Source organism: Blennius ocellaris (genome assembly GCF_963422515.1).
Source record: "Blennius ocellaris genome assembly, chromosome: 9".
Classification (NCBI taxonomy): domain Eukaryota; kingdom Metazoa; phylum Chordata; class Actinopteri; order Blenniiformes; family Blenniidae; genus Blennius; species Blennius ocellaris.
The window spans coordinates 9,209,766-9,225,403 of record NC_137658.1 but is presented as its reverse complement, the minus strand read 5'-3'; the positions used below and the strand labels follow the sequence as shown (position 1 = coordinate 9,225,403).

The following is a 15,638-nucleotide window of genomic DNA, read 5'->3' as shown; positions in this document are numbered from 1 at the left end:
CATGAATGAGTGTCTAATTGTCCATCTGTTCATGTTTGTGTGTGTGTGTGCGCGTGTGTGTGTTTTGTCAGACGTTGTCTGGAACGGAATATGGAAAAAATGTAAAGAAGTAGATGAACATATTTTGAGTTGGCACTTTTTTGTTTGTATTGCATTACAAAAGGTAGTCATTGGACGAGCGTTGCACCTGCACATGCGACATTTTGTCAACTGTTGATATGAGCTGGCCTTGAGTCAAACCCTTAATATCACAAGCGTTCACTCATCAGACCTTAATTTGTGTTAAAAGTCAAGCCCAATAAGACATGACATTTAAGTAATTGTCAGATTTTGGGCAACATGTTAGTGCTTCAAATTCATAGGTTAAACTCACTCATGTGCAACTTGTCACTTTTGCTGTGAGAAGCTGCATGTTGATGCTTCATACCAGCTCTGTACTGTCACACTGAGAATACACCAGCTTAATTTTAAGATCATGACTTTCCTATTTGAAGTTTTCTTGTTGTCCTTACTCATATTATTTTCTGGTGGCTTCCTCTTCAGTCCGAGTCGATCCCATAGTTCAGGCTGCGAGTATGTATTTATCATCTTTGTCCCTCCGATGGAGACCCGTCTAACGTGCAACTGCCTTTCTGTCAACACCAGCGGGGATAAACTCCAGTCTCAATTGCAACACAAAAGTTGGAAGCGGCAGCATGAACGTGTGGGTGTTTTCAGTATGGCCACCAGGTGGGAGTATAAACTCATCCTTCTCTTTCAGTACAATCTGTTTTGAGACTTAAACTGCTGGGTAGCCAAGTTTGGAGTCTAAACAACCTGTTAGAGTAGATCACATCCCCACATTTATAAACAGTGTAACTGTGAAGCAAAGGAGTGCATTTGAAATTCTTGTTGTTTTATGTGAAACAAAGATCTTATAGCCAGCATTATATTTCATTTCTGCAATTACGTCCGCTTAAGGTGCAGTGTGTGTTTTCCAGGAGAAGGAGAGGAGGTGGCCTGCTGAGGGGGTTGGTTTTTCGACATTTTTGGGTTTAGTTCACTATAGTAGAATGTTTCAAATTCTGGGAATAAGTAATGTGGGATGGATTTGTGCTTGGTGGAGCACCATTAATATATGATGTGTGTATGTGTTGGATATGGGTGTGTGTGCTTCCTCTGGGTCTGTGGGATTTTGGCCCATAATTCCTGCAGCTCTCAGGTCACAGCTCCGTTCTCACGCACATATTTGGCATTCCTTCCCCGACATGATTACCATACACCTTCCACTCTGGGTTTGGCTACGCAGAATATTTCCATCATTCTCAAGTAGAGCGAGAGCAACGTTCCAGAATTGAACAGCTCACCCTACCACCACCGTGACTTACTCTTCTTTGCCCCCCCCTCCATCTACCTCACTGTCTCCTCCACACACCACCCCCCCCAGCACAGATTCCTGCTGCCTTGCAATAGGAATCCTTCAGTACAGCCCTTTTTCCCCCTGAGTCAGCTGTTTGAGTCTACAGATACGATTGGGTCATTTGGCAGCTACATCTCTTCAGTGACCTCCTGCTAGGATAGGGAATGAACAGGGAATGGTGCGTGGGATAAAGGCCGGAGAGATGAGAGGAAAAACAACTATGAAATTCAATCTCACTACTACATGTTTCACTTCCACTCTTCTATCTAATCCTCCAAGCTATATATCAATGACAAACCTTCTCAGTGTAGAAGTGACAGTTGGCTCCTGCAACGATTGATGCTCAGCAGTACTTTTAATGGTCCTCCGAATGGGTCCTGTGAGAGGCTGCTAAATCTTCGATATGTATTTTCCATGAAATTTAAGGGCTGAGCCACAGTGACTACTTTAACCTGTGCTGACGAGAACTATGAAAACTTGAGAATCTGGTCTACTGTGTCCTTTAAGTCCATGCACCTTGTGTCTATTAGAAGTCTGCTGGTTGGTGAACTCCTTCCAGATTGCATGATTGAGTGCTGGCGGAGGAGAGTTTCAAGGATAACATGACATTCTGCTGTTGATTTGTTGAACTTGCTCAGAAAGACTTTTCAACTCTATTTTCAAATCTTTCATATTAGTTTTCCGATACCATGAAGCAGACTAAATCTACCAATAGAGTACCTTTAACATTTAATCCGTGACCATAAAATTACAAAACTTGATGATAAAAGTCAAAAAGGACTGGACAGTAATAAATAAAGTTGAATTCTACTGACTGCAATTTTACACTATTCACACATACTGTTATATCCAATATATTCAAGTGAGAACCTTTTTACAATGGATAACCAACCAACCTTAACTCACTGATTAATAACACAGCTTGGAATAAGCTGATACCACCACGTATAACAATTTCCAAAATGATGTAAAGTTTTCAGATCAAGTACCTTCAAAATGCTAAAACTTGATGACAATTCAAATTTCCTGAGATGAAGCTTGAATTTCTCATTTTTCCACCCCTTGGTGATCAAACACCTCAAAACCTTTAATTCAGAATATATATGAAGCAAAAATGGTTTAAAATACTACAGTTGCTGGATACAACTGCTACTGTTCTGAATAAATAACTTGGATGACGAATCATCTATGGAATGGGTTGCACTTAATCCTTCCGTCAGTCACCAGAAGCAACTGTGGACTCATCTCAAATCAAATTTGTTATCAGTGAAGAGGAACAGAGGATGCGATTTAAAGAGGCTGACAGACACAGGAAATGTTTCTGTAAGGTTTACTGAGTCGAGAAAGACTGCTGCACACAGAGCTGAAATAAATAAATGCAATAATTTTATCGTAATAATTATAGTAACCATCATAGTAAGATTGCTTATTTAGGGGCTCTGTCTTCTTTTATATATAATATATATTTATAACTTTCAATAAATTGTTCCCTTTAATATTTTTTCTCTCCTGTATGTATGCATGAGACTTTGGTTTGTTCCACTGAATGTCCTGGTAGCAGCACTCTGTATCCACGGTATCGCACAGGAGCATCATCCCCTGGCTCGTTTCTATAGCAATGCTTATAGAGAAGGCACCCTCCCCACTGGGCGTGCCCATGCACTCATCCTCAGGGGAGGCAGGGCACAGGGAGGAGTCATGAAGAAGGTCTCCAGTTGTCTTTGGTTGGTCGTTGGTTTGGTTTGCCCGTGACTGGCTGGCTGTTTTTGGTGCAGCTTGTTTTTTTTTTTTTGTTTTTTTTATACATTCCTGTTCCTAAAGCTTCAGTCCCTGCGGTGAGTTGTCACGGGTTCATACAGGGACTTTATGGTCCCTTTCCAGAGTCCCTCGTGATCCAGCTTCACTCATGGTTGTTGCATTCACTCGTGCACACATCAACACAAGCAGACACACACACACACACATACTCACAATCTAACATACATTTCTTACTTGTCATCTTCTTGCGAACATACATTTATCAGTGAATCACTCACTCCATATTTCCCACATTCACTCCTTGATCACCCATCCTTCCATTCATTCAACAGTCTCACATGTTCTCACCAAATTAGCAGTGAGACAAATAAGTGCGTCACATGTCAATAGTCCATTGTTGGTCCATTTGATCTGTACAGATCACTCAATCCCTTTGTCCACCCTGCCATTTTCATGTCTCCTTCTTCCTGGTTTCCCTTTATCCATTGGCTAAGCACCCATTCTCTTGTTCAGTCAGTCTTTCACACCCGTGTTCTCTCTGCATGGTCCAGTTGTAATCCCATACTTGACATCGTCCAGCTGGTCCAGAATAGGAGGCAGAGGGCCATGCAGTTTCTATGGTCATGGCATAAAGGCCTTTGTAGACCCTGAGAGTCTGACTGCCCCTCGGATTCTTTGGCAATATTTCTGGCCTGTGAAAAGAGGCAGACCAGGTCCAAAAGCTTCCAGCATCAGACCAGGCTTTGTCCAGTTGGTCCAGTAAGGGAACGTAAAGTTGAGAGGAATGATCACTTACTCGGTGGCTGTAGTGGCAAATTAGGAGGTATAAATCTAAACCCCATGAATGATTCATCATGTTTCTGGTCAATGTTTTTCCCAACAAAGAGAGGTGTTCATTCGAGTGAGACAGAAGAGTTGACTGGGTTAGCCATTGGCAGGCTCAGGTCAAGGCTTTGGATGACAAGACAGTGGGTGCTAGCATTAGCCACTACTAGCGCGGCCCAGTAGCGCGCACCCTCTTCTCTCGCTTGCTGATGGTGGTGAAGCGGAAGGGCGTGGTGAGGTCAGGCTGTTCCCCGGGTGGGAACCGTTTCATGAAGTGTACATCCTGCTGGTTGGGCAGTGTGTGGGGACCTCTGCGAGGACGGCCTCTTTTAGTGAAGCCAACATACCAGCCCGTGTAGCGCGCTGACATCAGAGCTGTGTAGTGGTTTTCCAGAACCTTTTCCACAAACACGCAGTCGGCGCTTCGATTACTGGCCTTCTGAGAGAGCAGAGAAACCAAAGATATATAGACAGAGACACAAAAGCAAAGAGAGGCTTGTCAGGAAACTGTATTGTAATGACAGATATTTTTCAACATATCTCTGAAACAAAGAAGTCTCACCTTGCCAACCAGTTTGCCACGTCGGTTCATGCACAGGTAGAAATTAGTTTCTTTGCCCCGGATTCTCACCTGGCTGCCAAAGGTATCAGCCTCCACTACAAGCTGGGCTTGTGAAGGGACAGACAGAGGGACAGACAGACATTAGAGCCACAGCTGACACAGGAGACCTTTGGTGCATCGGGGGAGGCTTAATGTATTTCACAAGCTTATTAGGTTGTACAAATAAAGACAAACACATAAAGATGTGATGAAATTACAACTTGCATAGCTTTATTCAAGTTTTTGTGGACAGGCCAACCACCAAGTACTGACACTAACTGCACAAATTAGCAGTTACCAGAAAACAAGCATTCACACTAATTTAGAGTATTCAACTTCATAGTTGCAATTAAATGTTCTCTGGCTAGACAGATGGTTGTGAGGTAAGGTCATTCACACACATGGATGCAAAGGATCCAACTACAAATGGACCTTTTAAAGAAGATAACAGTAAAGAGGCGATGGAGCACGGTGGGCTGAGAGGAGCAGGAAAACACTTCAACAAAGCAGCTGTGATACTGTTGTTTGAAAGTGTGTGCACGTGCCCCCATGTGTGCATGCGTGTGCATGTTCATCCTTCCAGGCAATATCGCCTCACTAACTACACATCTTGCGAGAGCTTGTGCCTGTTTAAAAATAAAACCTTAAAACGGTTCCTACATGACCTTAGTCAACAAAGGGGTCAAGAGAAATCAATATCTCCCTCCCTCTTGCCCTCTTCCCCCAACTCTCTTTTTGCCTCCCTTCTGCTCCTTCACTTCATGTTCATATCTTCATGCACTTGTTTTATTTCTTTTCTCCCCTGCAAGAATCTACATTCTTTGTGTGGTTCATTGCTTCTATTGTTGGTCAGTTTTAAGAGAATTTTCTAAGTGTTATTTCTCAAAAACAGATCCGCTTTTGCCATTTGTGGTTCCATCTTTGGCTTGAAGTGGCATGCGAGGAGACTGACATGCTTGTAAACGGAAAGGATGTGCTGTATAATCCATTTCTGGACCACATGCAGAAATATGAACTCCAGCTTTGTGGCGTGGCTTTATTCTTCTCATTGATTGTGTGGGGTTTAAGAATGGGTTGACCATCATTACAGACGGTGAAGGTGGAGAGGAGGAGGAGGAGAAAGTGGGGGATGGACAGAAAGCATGTGAGAGGATGGATGGAGGGAGGGAGAGGAAGCCTGCTGTTTTAAATCCAGAGGAGACAACAGGGAGGATGTGAAATCAATGGAGGGATCGATGAAGGAGATGAGTTTCTAACACTCGGTCCGACACTCTACCTGCCAGGTTGTTTCTCCCACTACCATATACTGTTTCCCTAACATCTCTCTCTCTCTCTCTCTCTCTCTCTCTCTCTCTCTCTCTCTCTCTCTCTCTCTGCTCTCTCTTGTGAATCATTGAGTCAGCAGCCAGTCGATGAGGTCTTTGTACTCCCAAGACAAGCTTCACTGCCCCTCTGCCAAAGCCTGGGGAGGTGTGAGTGTGTGCTCTTTTGTGAGTGCGCCTGCACAGTTGCATTCTGTCTCCGTTCATGCATGCACTCGGTCACCCTCAAAGTCTTTGTACTTGCAGCCTTTGGATGCTGTGAGTGTATATTTATTAGCAGGTAAGCATCAATACTGCTGTCCATACACACATGTTGGATTTGTCTTTGTGTGTGTGTGTCTTACCATATTTGTCTCCATCTTCTCCTCGGGCACTGATTCTGCGTCCGAGCACCTGTACATGCTTGCCGCTGGTGCGGCTGTAGAGCTGGTAAACTCGGTGATGCCGTCGACTCATGGTGTCTCGCACCTGTGTCTGGTTTTCCACATGCACACTGAAGTTGACTCCATCCACACCAAGTACCTGCTGAAAGACCCACAAACACATCCACCGGTCAGCCAAATGTTAAACTTACTTGGAAAAACTGCATGCAAAAACCTCAACTTGTTTATTATGTGGCATAATCACTCTTGTCATTGGTGCTGACTCTCACCTGTAATGGATTGCACATCACCAGCATCATCTGGATACATCTGGAAAAAGTAGAAACAGATGAGTTGAGAGGTATGTAAGCAACACTGAATGTTGGAACGTCTGGGAATGACACCATCATTTCCATCTCTTTATTCTCTGCCGTTTTCCCTATTCAACCTCTCATTTCCTTATTGGGTGATTGCTCACACTGCTGGACATGCGGCTGGCACAGCAGCTTGACATACAGACCGGCAGATGTCCAGGGATCAGCAGACGGACAACACCCACGGCACTGTTTACAGTAACGCCACCAGCCTTTGGTTTAAACGCACTTTCTGACCCATCCGTGACTTTTTCTGCACCAAAATCTGGCCTGCAAATGACCTGAATGGACCGTAACAAAATGGCAAACATGCCGAGACAACTAGAACATGTTTTGGTTTGGACTTCTAAAGGAATGGGCTAGCTTATTTGGCTGCCTCGTGTATGTAGACAGCTGGGCTCGACTACAGGTGTACACTCCGCTATGATGTGGCTTTTGAGAACCGAGACCTGCGGTTACATTTAGAAATGCTCTGAATAAGTGAGAACATGAGCTATGAAAACGTGTGGAAAGAGGATTTATGGAGGAAACAGCTGCTGGTGATGTAGCATGCAGAATTAATGTATACATGATAAAAGCAACCTTTTTAGATTGTATTTCACCAAAGTTGTTCATCTAGCTGACAGTCTAGATAAATTTTGATTGAAACAGCTGGGAACACTTACAATTAAAATTCTTCTCAGTTTATCACATTGCTTAATTGAAGTTTTAACCTTGACCTTGGATGCATCAAATATTATTTACAACTTTAGTGAGGGAGTGATTGCGTTGCGTAAAAATCTACTTTGGCAGTCCTTGAACTGCTCTGAATTAGTGGCTGAATGTTTGATGGAGTTCAGGACCAAGTGTGTGGGCTGACAAGTAATTCTATGAATTTTGTCTTTCCCCACCTCATCTTTTGCTATCTCTGTGCGTGCCTTTTTTCCCTCTCTCTCTTTCTTTCTCTGGGCTCGGCCATCTTCCTCATCTCTCCACTAACTTATCTCTCCTTCACTGTCTCTCTGGCCTCTCTGCCTTTCTCCTATCACTCCCTGCCTCCCATCTTCCTTTGTGTTTGGAGTTAGCGAGGTGACTCCTCCAGACTGTCATGGGCATGTACACAGATGTGCAGATGTGCACAGGGTGTAAGTGTGTGTACAGGAGAAGCGGGCAGCTGACAGCTGGACCAAAGCAAAGACATATGCACTGCTAGGACAGGGAGATAGCAAAGAGGAGAGAGGTAGACTGACTGAGCAGTAAACAAAGGCATAGGGAAAAGGCAGGATAGATGAAGGACAGATGACATAAGAATTATACAGAGGGGAGATGAAGCTACAGAATGACAGAAAATAAATGAAATGCAAGCTAAGTTAGGGATGGCTGCACAGATGTGAAGTAGAGAAAGTCAGCTTAAAAAATGAAAGTTGCATGCCACAGTTGAAAACAACAAGATAAAAAGGTGGTGTAACCCCATGCTCTATGGTGAAATGAGAAGCAAAAGATAAACATGTGAAAGAAGAGTGGGGTGCCCAACTCATGCATATTGTAGAAGGTGCTGCTGTCACGTGACACTCACACATGCATATACAATCACAAAAGTCTTGTTTTCTTTTTCTTTTTCCCAATCTTTCTCAACTTTTGTTTCCCATAGCTGGTGTGTTAGTTCCTGATCATTCTAATAGATGCAGACATCCTGGGAAATGCAGCAGTGCATTGGCCCTCACATTTTGCCTGCGCAGCCGAAAAAACCTGAGCGCCTGTGCATTGTGAGGACTCTCAGCTGTTAAAACACCACCACTGCACTGCTGCCGAGGACACTGAAGGAAAAGTGCCTCAGCGTTGGATTCCCCCACTCCCACAAAAACCACAGACACTCCATATTATGCCAGCCACAGAGAAAGAGAAGGAGAGAGGAAAGAGGGAGACAGGATCAGTCGGGGGTTGGCGAGGGATGAGAAAATGAGAGAATAAGAGAGTAAAAGTTGGGGAGAGTAAAGACAGAAGGAGGTATGGAGAGAGGGAAAGCCCAGTGCACCTTGGGCGCTTGCCAAAGCAAGCAACGATCTGACATCATAAACCTGCGTCCCAGCAGATCTACCATATGGAGGCTGTGGTTGGACGAGCAGGCCTCAGTACCGACGACTGGGCACCAATGTGAAGGAGCGGTTTCACCCGGGTGTAGCAGTGGTTATCGTGGTAGGCCAATACTGCAGCTGCGGGCTCCAGCACAGTGCAAGAGTTTCTGATGGTCTACAGTAGGTCTTGGTGAAGAATCTAGTGGGTGTGTAAGTGGGATCAGCAGTAAAATGGGCTACGGCAAATCAGAGATTCCCCACATGTGGCTTTGGGTAAAGAGCAGTAACAGGTTGTTGTGGGCGCTTTGCTTTTCTCGGCAGCTTGTGATAAAGTTGGCCAGACAGCATGTGGATGTAGAAGGCTGTGGTGAAATGGATCGGGGAGACAGAAATGAATGGAGATATGGTTTGCTCTTGGAGAGCTAAACTAAAACCAGCAGACTAAACAGTGAGACTGTTCCTCTTCAGATACTGCCATCATTCATCAGTTATTAATTCATACTATTTTATCTCAGCAAATATCTGCGTGTGTGTGTGGAGGGGGGGGTGGGGGGGTCATAGGCAAGACAGGAAGACAGATGTAGGCAGTTAGTCGAATAAGTGGAGAGAGGCTGAGGGAGACAGAAAAAGAGAGAAAAAGTCAGGGAGACACCAGCAGCAGCACACACCCTGTCCAGGTTGTGTCAGGAATGAGAAGTATCTGAAGATGACTGCCATCTGGGAGAAGTACAGTCGACACAAAGGAAGAAAAATAAATCCCTTGGCTTTTAACAAGACACACCTCAAATGGGCAAACTCAAGCCCCCTGAGTCTATATCCTCCTCCCTTAGATTTGCTCTTGGCACTTTATCATTTTCCTATCCCACTAGATAAAGCCTGTGTTATTTGACTCAACTTCTGAAATATTTTCAATAGAGGATAAAAACCTTCTTTGTAGATGGGAAAATTGTCTTCTCTAAACCACCTTGGCCATCCCTGAAGTAAGTGCAGATGGTGATGGAGATGTTTATGGCAGGTTTTATGAGTAACACAGCCTGACTCTGACCCAGTGACCCTGAACTGTCAGCCAATCAAAACAGGGCCTTCCATGGCATGTTTTCTATGGGGACTGATGAGGAATGATGTAATCGTTAGACAAAGCCACCTTCCTCTCCATCTTCTTCTGCTGTAGCTGAGGTTTTCCCAGAAAGTATTTTAAACAAGTCAGAATAAAGCCTGAACTAGAGTAGAGAAATTAAACGATTGCATGATAAAGTGACTGAAGCGACTTACAAGACGGTCAGCGTGGAAAGAAGGGGCCACATTGCTTCCCCCCTCCACTATGGAACTTGGCCCAGAGACGGTCTCCTCGCTCGTTCCGAGCCAGTCCGACAGTCCGCAGAGTTGTCTTCTGTGTGTCGAATCCGGTGGATGCGGTGCAGAGTCAAAGAGTTAGCGGACTCTCCTGTTGGCATCGGCGGCGGTGAGCCCCGGTTCCCCCGGTGTAGAAAACCTAACTGTGCGGCCACGGGCAAGGTGGGGTGTGAAGCCAGGGTAACTGTGCCACTGTGACCGCCGGGCAACCTCTAACAGCTGTCCAGACCGGTGTAGGGGCGGATGGGCGGGGGGGGGGGGGGGGGAGCAAAGGGGTTCGGACTTTAAAAAGCTGGCGCTGCGCGTGCCTGGCGGAGAGAGGAACAGGTGAAAGCGCGCTCACGCGTCACAGATAGCCAATTCCAATCGATCTCGTTGACCCCCGCAGTGATGCGTGGCCCCGTGAACAGATGCGGCGCGTGCGTAATCTTTTGTGTAATCCAATGCGTAACGTTTCGGCGCAACAGCAAGCTCCCGGACTCCAAAAATATTTGCAGCTGCCGAGATGCCAAGTGAGTGTTTGTCCCGCCACAAGCAGGCAGGTTTAGTCCCAGCAGAGCGAGGTCAGGAGCTGCTGGAGGTGGGCTACCTGGGCTGGCTGCTGGAGCAAACGGCGTCCTGGAGAAGGAGGCTCTGCGGGCGCAGGGTAATGCAAAGTGGCCTCGGTCATGTCTGCGCCCCCACGCTGGCTTAACGGATCTGTGGCTCAGGTGACACCAGCCAACAGTGTTCGACAGAGAGGGTGATAAGGTCCCGGAGCGGTCCAGCTCAGAGGGGTATATGGAGACTGGTGAATGAGAATGGGAGGGGATAATAAAGGAGAAAGAAAGACGAGGGAGGGAGGGGTGGCTGTAGAGGATGGGAACAGCTGTGACTGGGTGGCGGACTCAGCCACCCGCGACACAGCGAGGAAATGACAGCCGCACTTTGCACCTGATTTTCCGGACTTCCCCGCTTTCCTCAGCCGCTGGTTACCGCCTGGCAGCAGCAGTCCTCTGTGCGCCCTCTCCACACAATACCTGCCAAAACACAGCACGATGACATCACCTCCAAAATGTTTGAAGGGGGAAAATGCAATCCGATCTTTTTATTTATTTTTTTTAAAACGTAGAAAGTTTGAGCAGTTTCTCTGAAAAAGGGGGATAAAAAAACACCAAAGTTTCCTCGTTGCGAGGAAAAAAAACAACTCCGCGCTGCAAGAAGAGAAGAGTCGGGGTCGCCACTTTCTCAAGAAATTAAAAGTTATAAACCGAGTCGACTGTGAACGTGTTTACTGAAAATCACACTGACAGATCGACTCCCCAGTCCAAAATCTGCACCGTCCTTCTCCATGTATCTGCCTCCCTGCTTCATTCAGACACCAGCAGAAAACGCAAGAGGGAACGCAAAAGAACCCAGCCGTGCGCTTTTATCCACTTCACTTGTATTATGCAGATCCTTCTCCCTTTCAAAAATTCCAAGGTTTCTTTTCATAAAAGCTCTTCTTGAGGGAGGGGGGGGGGGGGGGCTGCACAGGAGAGGCGCGTCGGCAGGCACAGACCTCACTCCAAGAAAAACCAGAACAAGATTTTAACAGACGCGGATCAATCCTCCCTCCCTCTCCCCTCTCTGCCTCCCTCCCTTCTCCCTCGCTCTCTATCTCTCCCCCACACGCACGCTAACTCACACAAGCACGCACGCACACTTATTGGATCAAACTTGGATTAGTCAGCCGCTATGCGATGCCGACCAAACTTACACAGCTAAAAGAAATGTCCATTTTAATGAGTGTTCCGAAACATCTAGTGATTAGGTAAGATCATTTACTTGTTTAACGAATTATCTTTATGTTTTGTTTTTTTTCTTTTTTATATCGGGCACTTTTCATGTTGGGGATTATATAAACAAGGTAAATGAATTGGAAACTAATAGGATGATGTAATGGTACCGGGAGTATTTCACTTTCCAGAAAAAGAAAGAAAGAAAGAAAGAAAGAAAGGAAAAAGTGGATTTCAGACAGATTGGGTTTTGAAAGCATCTCTGGCCAAAAATGTTCTGCTAAAAATACTCCAACAATAACACATCTGGAAGAAACAGGTGAACAGCTGTCGTCAACAGGCGAACTTCTTGGCCATTATCTCTCCCAAAGATAACCTCACTGTAGCCTCAGTGGCCCTGGATTCAGGATGGAGGGTGGGTGGAGGGTGGAGGGCTCCCTCCGTCTTTCTCTCACACACGCACACACACTCCTCAGAGTCACCGCGCTTTCAAGTGATGTATTTTGACTCCCCATTTCATAACTTTTAAGTTAAACCTTAAGAGGGAAAAATGAAACGGAGAATGGGAGACAGTCGGGAGGGCGGTATGTAAGCACGGACATGGATCCAAAACGAACATTTCTCAGAGATTTCGGCAGCAACGCCCGCTCAGCGCTCCCAAAACTCCCTCTCACCGCCGCACAACCGCAGACGGTCAGCCAAGCCAACACAACACTCCTGCCATACCTTACACACACACACACACACACACACACACACACACACACACACACACACACACACACACACACACACACACACACACACACACACACACACACACACACACACACACACACACACACACACACACACACACACACACGCTCTAATGGTCCCACAAAGAAAGAATAAAGGGAAAGAGTTAATTTGTCCGTGTGTCCATGTGTGTGTAATAGCGGTGGGAGGGTGTTGGCCTCATACATCAGGGACAGTTATCTTGGCTGAAAGTGTATGCTTATTCTTTTCATCATTGTACTTTTAAATCACACTCATGCACAGACTTTTGCAACTGGACAAAGTTGAGCTGGGCTGGGTTAGGGGCATTGTGGTTGAATGCCTTTCCAGTCATGCTCCATAGACAAGCCTTTGGCCCTTTTTCCTACTACTGGCTCTCTCTGTCTTTGCACCTGTGTCTGGGCGCTTTTTCACTGCTCACCACAATGCTGCAAGGGACGTGAGTGTAAATGTTGTGGAGAGGGATTTGAACCACATTCTGGTGATGAGGTATGGGCCTGTCTGGTACTCTTAAGCCCAGATGGAAGGGTTCAGAATGGGGGCTACAGCACATCTTGGAAATAGAAAGTGTAGACAGAAGGGCTCAGCTGTATTCAGATAGTAGCTTTCAGCTTTAGGCTTAACAGGAGAAGTAGATTTGTTCATAGTAAAAGTAATTTTCCAAGAGGATCTTGGTAGTGAGTTGATTTTACTTCCATTCCATTCATATCGATGAGATGTATGTTACAAAAGCAGTCTATGGGGAACATGTGCTTTTCAGTTGTATGAACTCAGATTGAAGATTGATGCTAATAAAATATTCATGGATACAAAACTGAAGGCCCCGTCAAGAAAAGGATGATTTGTGAATTATGTTGTTATTATCATGATTATTTGCAGAATTTATAGATTTGAAATTAGATGCAAAAAAACCCCCAAAACTTTTATAGATGGGGACTTTCAAATCACAACCAAACAAGACTAAAAAACAAATCTCATGAAAAACCAAACAGGTCTTTTCTTCCCTCTCTTCTTCTGTCACATCACTCTTTCTTTCATTCATTTTCTGTCCACCCTATCTGTCTCTTTAATCTCCCCGGCTGTTTTTTATCTGCTCTCTCTGTCCCTCCCTCGGTTGGCAGCCGGCATATTGATTGCTTATGTCTTTGCCTCTGCAGCTCCTGCTTATTGATCTTTAGCTAAGACGCGCACACACAAACACACACAAACTTGTATGCTCAAACATCCTCACACACATGAATGTCCCTTTCCCATTCCCCACACTCAAAACTCATCTTACTTTCAAGCAGACCAATTTTGCTGTGCTTAATATTCACACATGCACATGTGCATGTGCTCACATGCACACAAACACTGCCAAAGTGACACACACCAGGACACCAGATATTTTTTTGCATATACCCTCTGTTGTGTTGAATAGACTTGGCATTGATGGACGTTATGCCTTTGTGCTCCTCTCTCAACTCATTAAAGTGAATGAGACCCGTGTGTGTGTGTGTTTGTGTTGGTGTGTGTCTGGGGCCCTGTAGCTGCTGTAGGTCCAGGCCTTGCTCTCTCTCTTCGTATTTCTCTCCTTCTTTTTGACTTGGCCTGCAGGCTTCTTCATCTCGGGAGCCTGGTCAATATGGCTATTCTGTCTAGCAATTAACATCGATCAGTGCTCGTCAATACCGTCAGCACCCAGACAAAGACCCAGGGTGCATTGCGTGCGCTCGCCCTTTCTCTATCACAGCCAAACAAATCCCCAAACAGCACTCTCATTATATGAGGGCATTCTGGCCTGACCCAAAGGTCATCATGCAGGACTCCATGCTGTGGGTGACCGGAGTAAAATCTAATGCAAAGCTCTGTGTTTTGATCCTCAAGCCAGTTGTTGACTCATTACAGCAGTTGTGCATGCATGTGGGGAGTTGTGGGTAAAGAGTCAAGCTTGGATATGGCTTGGTTTAGATGTATTCACAGACAAGTTGGCCGAGCGGCAAATGCTTTTCCCCTGCCGTGCACTCCAAAGTGTAAGACACTGAAAACCTTGAACAGTATAAATGCAATCCATCATTCTGGTGACATACTGTGCAGATTTCAAGTTTTCAGATGTGTCAAGTGTGGTGGATTGAGTCCAATTAGCTTTGCCTATAAGGTATGGGCTGTATATGTTTGAATGGGAGGAGGGACTGTGAAGCCAGGCCTGTGTGTATGCTGGATCTCTGGAGGGAGAAGAAGGCTTGTGGCTTTGATTAATACCTGCAGACACGGACCCTAAACTTCACATCAGATGTTGAGATGTCAGCCTAACACTGGTTTCTTGGAGAGCTATCCCTACCCTGTTAATCATGGGCCAAGTTTAAACTGTTCCCCAATGTGTAAATGTATGAGACACTTAATAAAGGCCCTTTGATGACAGGGAGGCCCATTCGAAGTCAAGGAATGTGTACAGTTTGCCGGGCTTTGAAATGAGAACCTGTTTGCCACTTGTCCACGTCTGCAAGATGAGAGAATCGACAGCTGCAAGAAAGTAAGAGCAGGAATTAATTAGCAGAGAGCGATAGCAAGCCATGGCTGAGATGAAGAGAACAGTGAAATATTGTTTTTATTAGCTGCAATGTTGGTGGTGCACAGCCTGCTCCCTTCTCTCGCTTAGCGAGATTAATCCAGTGAATATGAAAGTTTGCTTTGCTTCCATCCTGGAATCCATTGCAGCTGGTGTCTCTATACATAGCCCAGCTGAAGCACTGGAATAACTTTACTTTAACACTTTCAAGTTGGAGGGTTTGAAGCTGTTTTGGACTGGTTTCAGGGCAATTATTCATCCAATCTAGCTTGTCATCGTTAAGCCAATTCATGGCTTTACAGAGTGAACTGCATCTAGGTTGTCCCCTTACTCAGGCGAGCAGAACATACTGCATGTTGCAATTGCACTGACTCTTTCAGTGGCTTTAGTTTACTGTCATTGTTGTTGTTGACTTTGTCTGAAGTACTAAACAATGCAAGACATGTGTGCAATTTAAATATACCAATAGGGTGATATTGGCCTCGTATGCAAAAACACATGCATCCCC

At 45.4% G+C, this 15,638-nt stretch overlaps 1 protein-coding gene across 1 annotated transcript; it reads right to left on the bottom strand.

Moving 5' to 3' along the window:
* Positions 1-2,691: 2,691 nt before the first annotated feature.
* On the bottom strand, positions 2,692-10,783 carry fgf18a (fibroblast growth factor 18a). The gene is made up of 5 exons (XM_080502768.1): positions 9,968-10,783; positions 6,558-6,597; positions 6,250-6,430; positions 4,545-4,651; positions 2,692-4,421 (listed from the first exon to the last, which is right to left on the bottom strand). Exons 1-5 carry the CDS (start codon positions 9,997-9,999, stop codon positions 4,149-4,151), a joined length of 633 nt encoding a protein of 210 aa, XP_080358894.1. The 5' UTR covers positions 10,000-10,783; the 3' UTR covers positions 2,692-4,148.
* Positions 10,784-15,638: the final 4,855 nt, after the last annotated feature.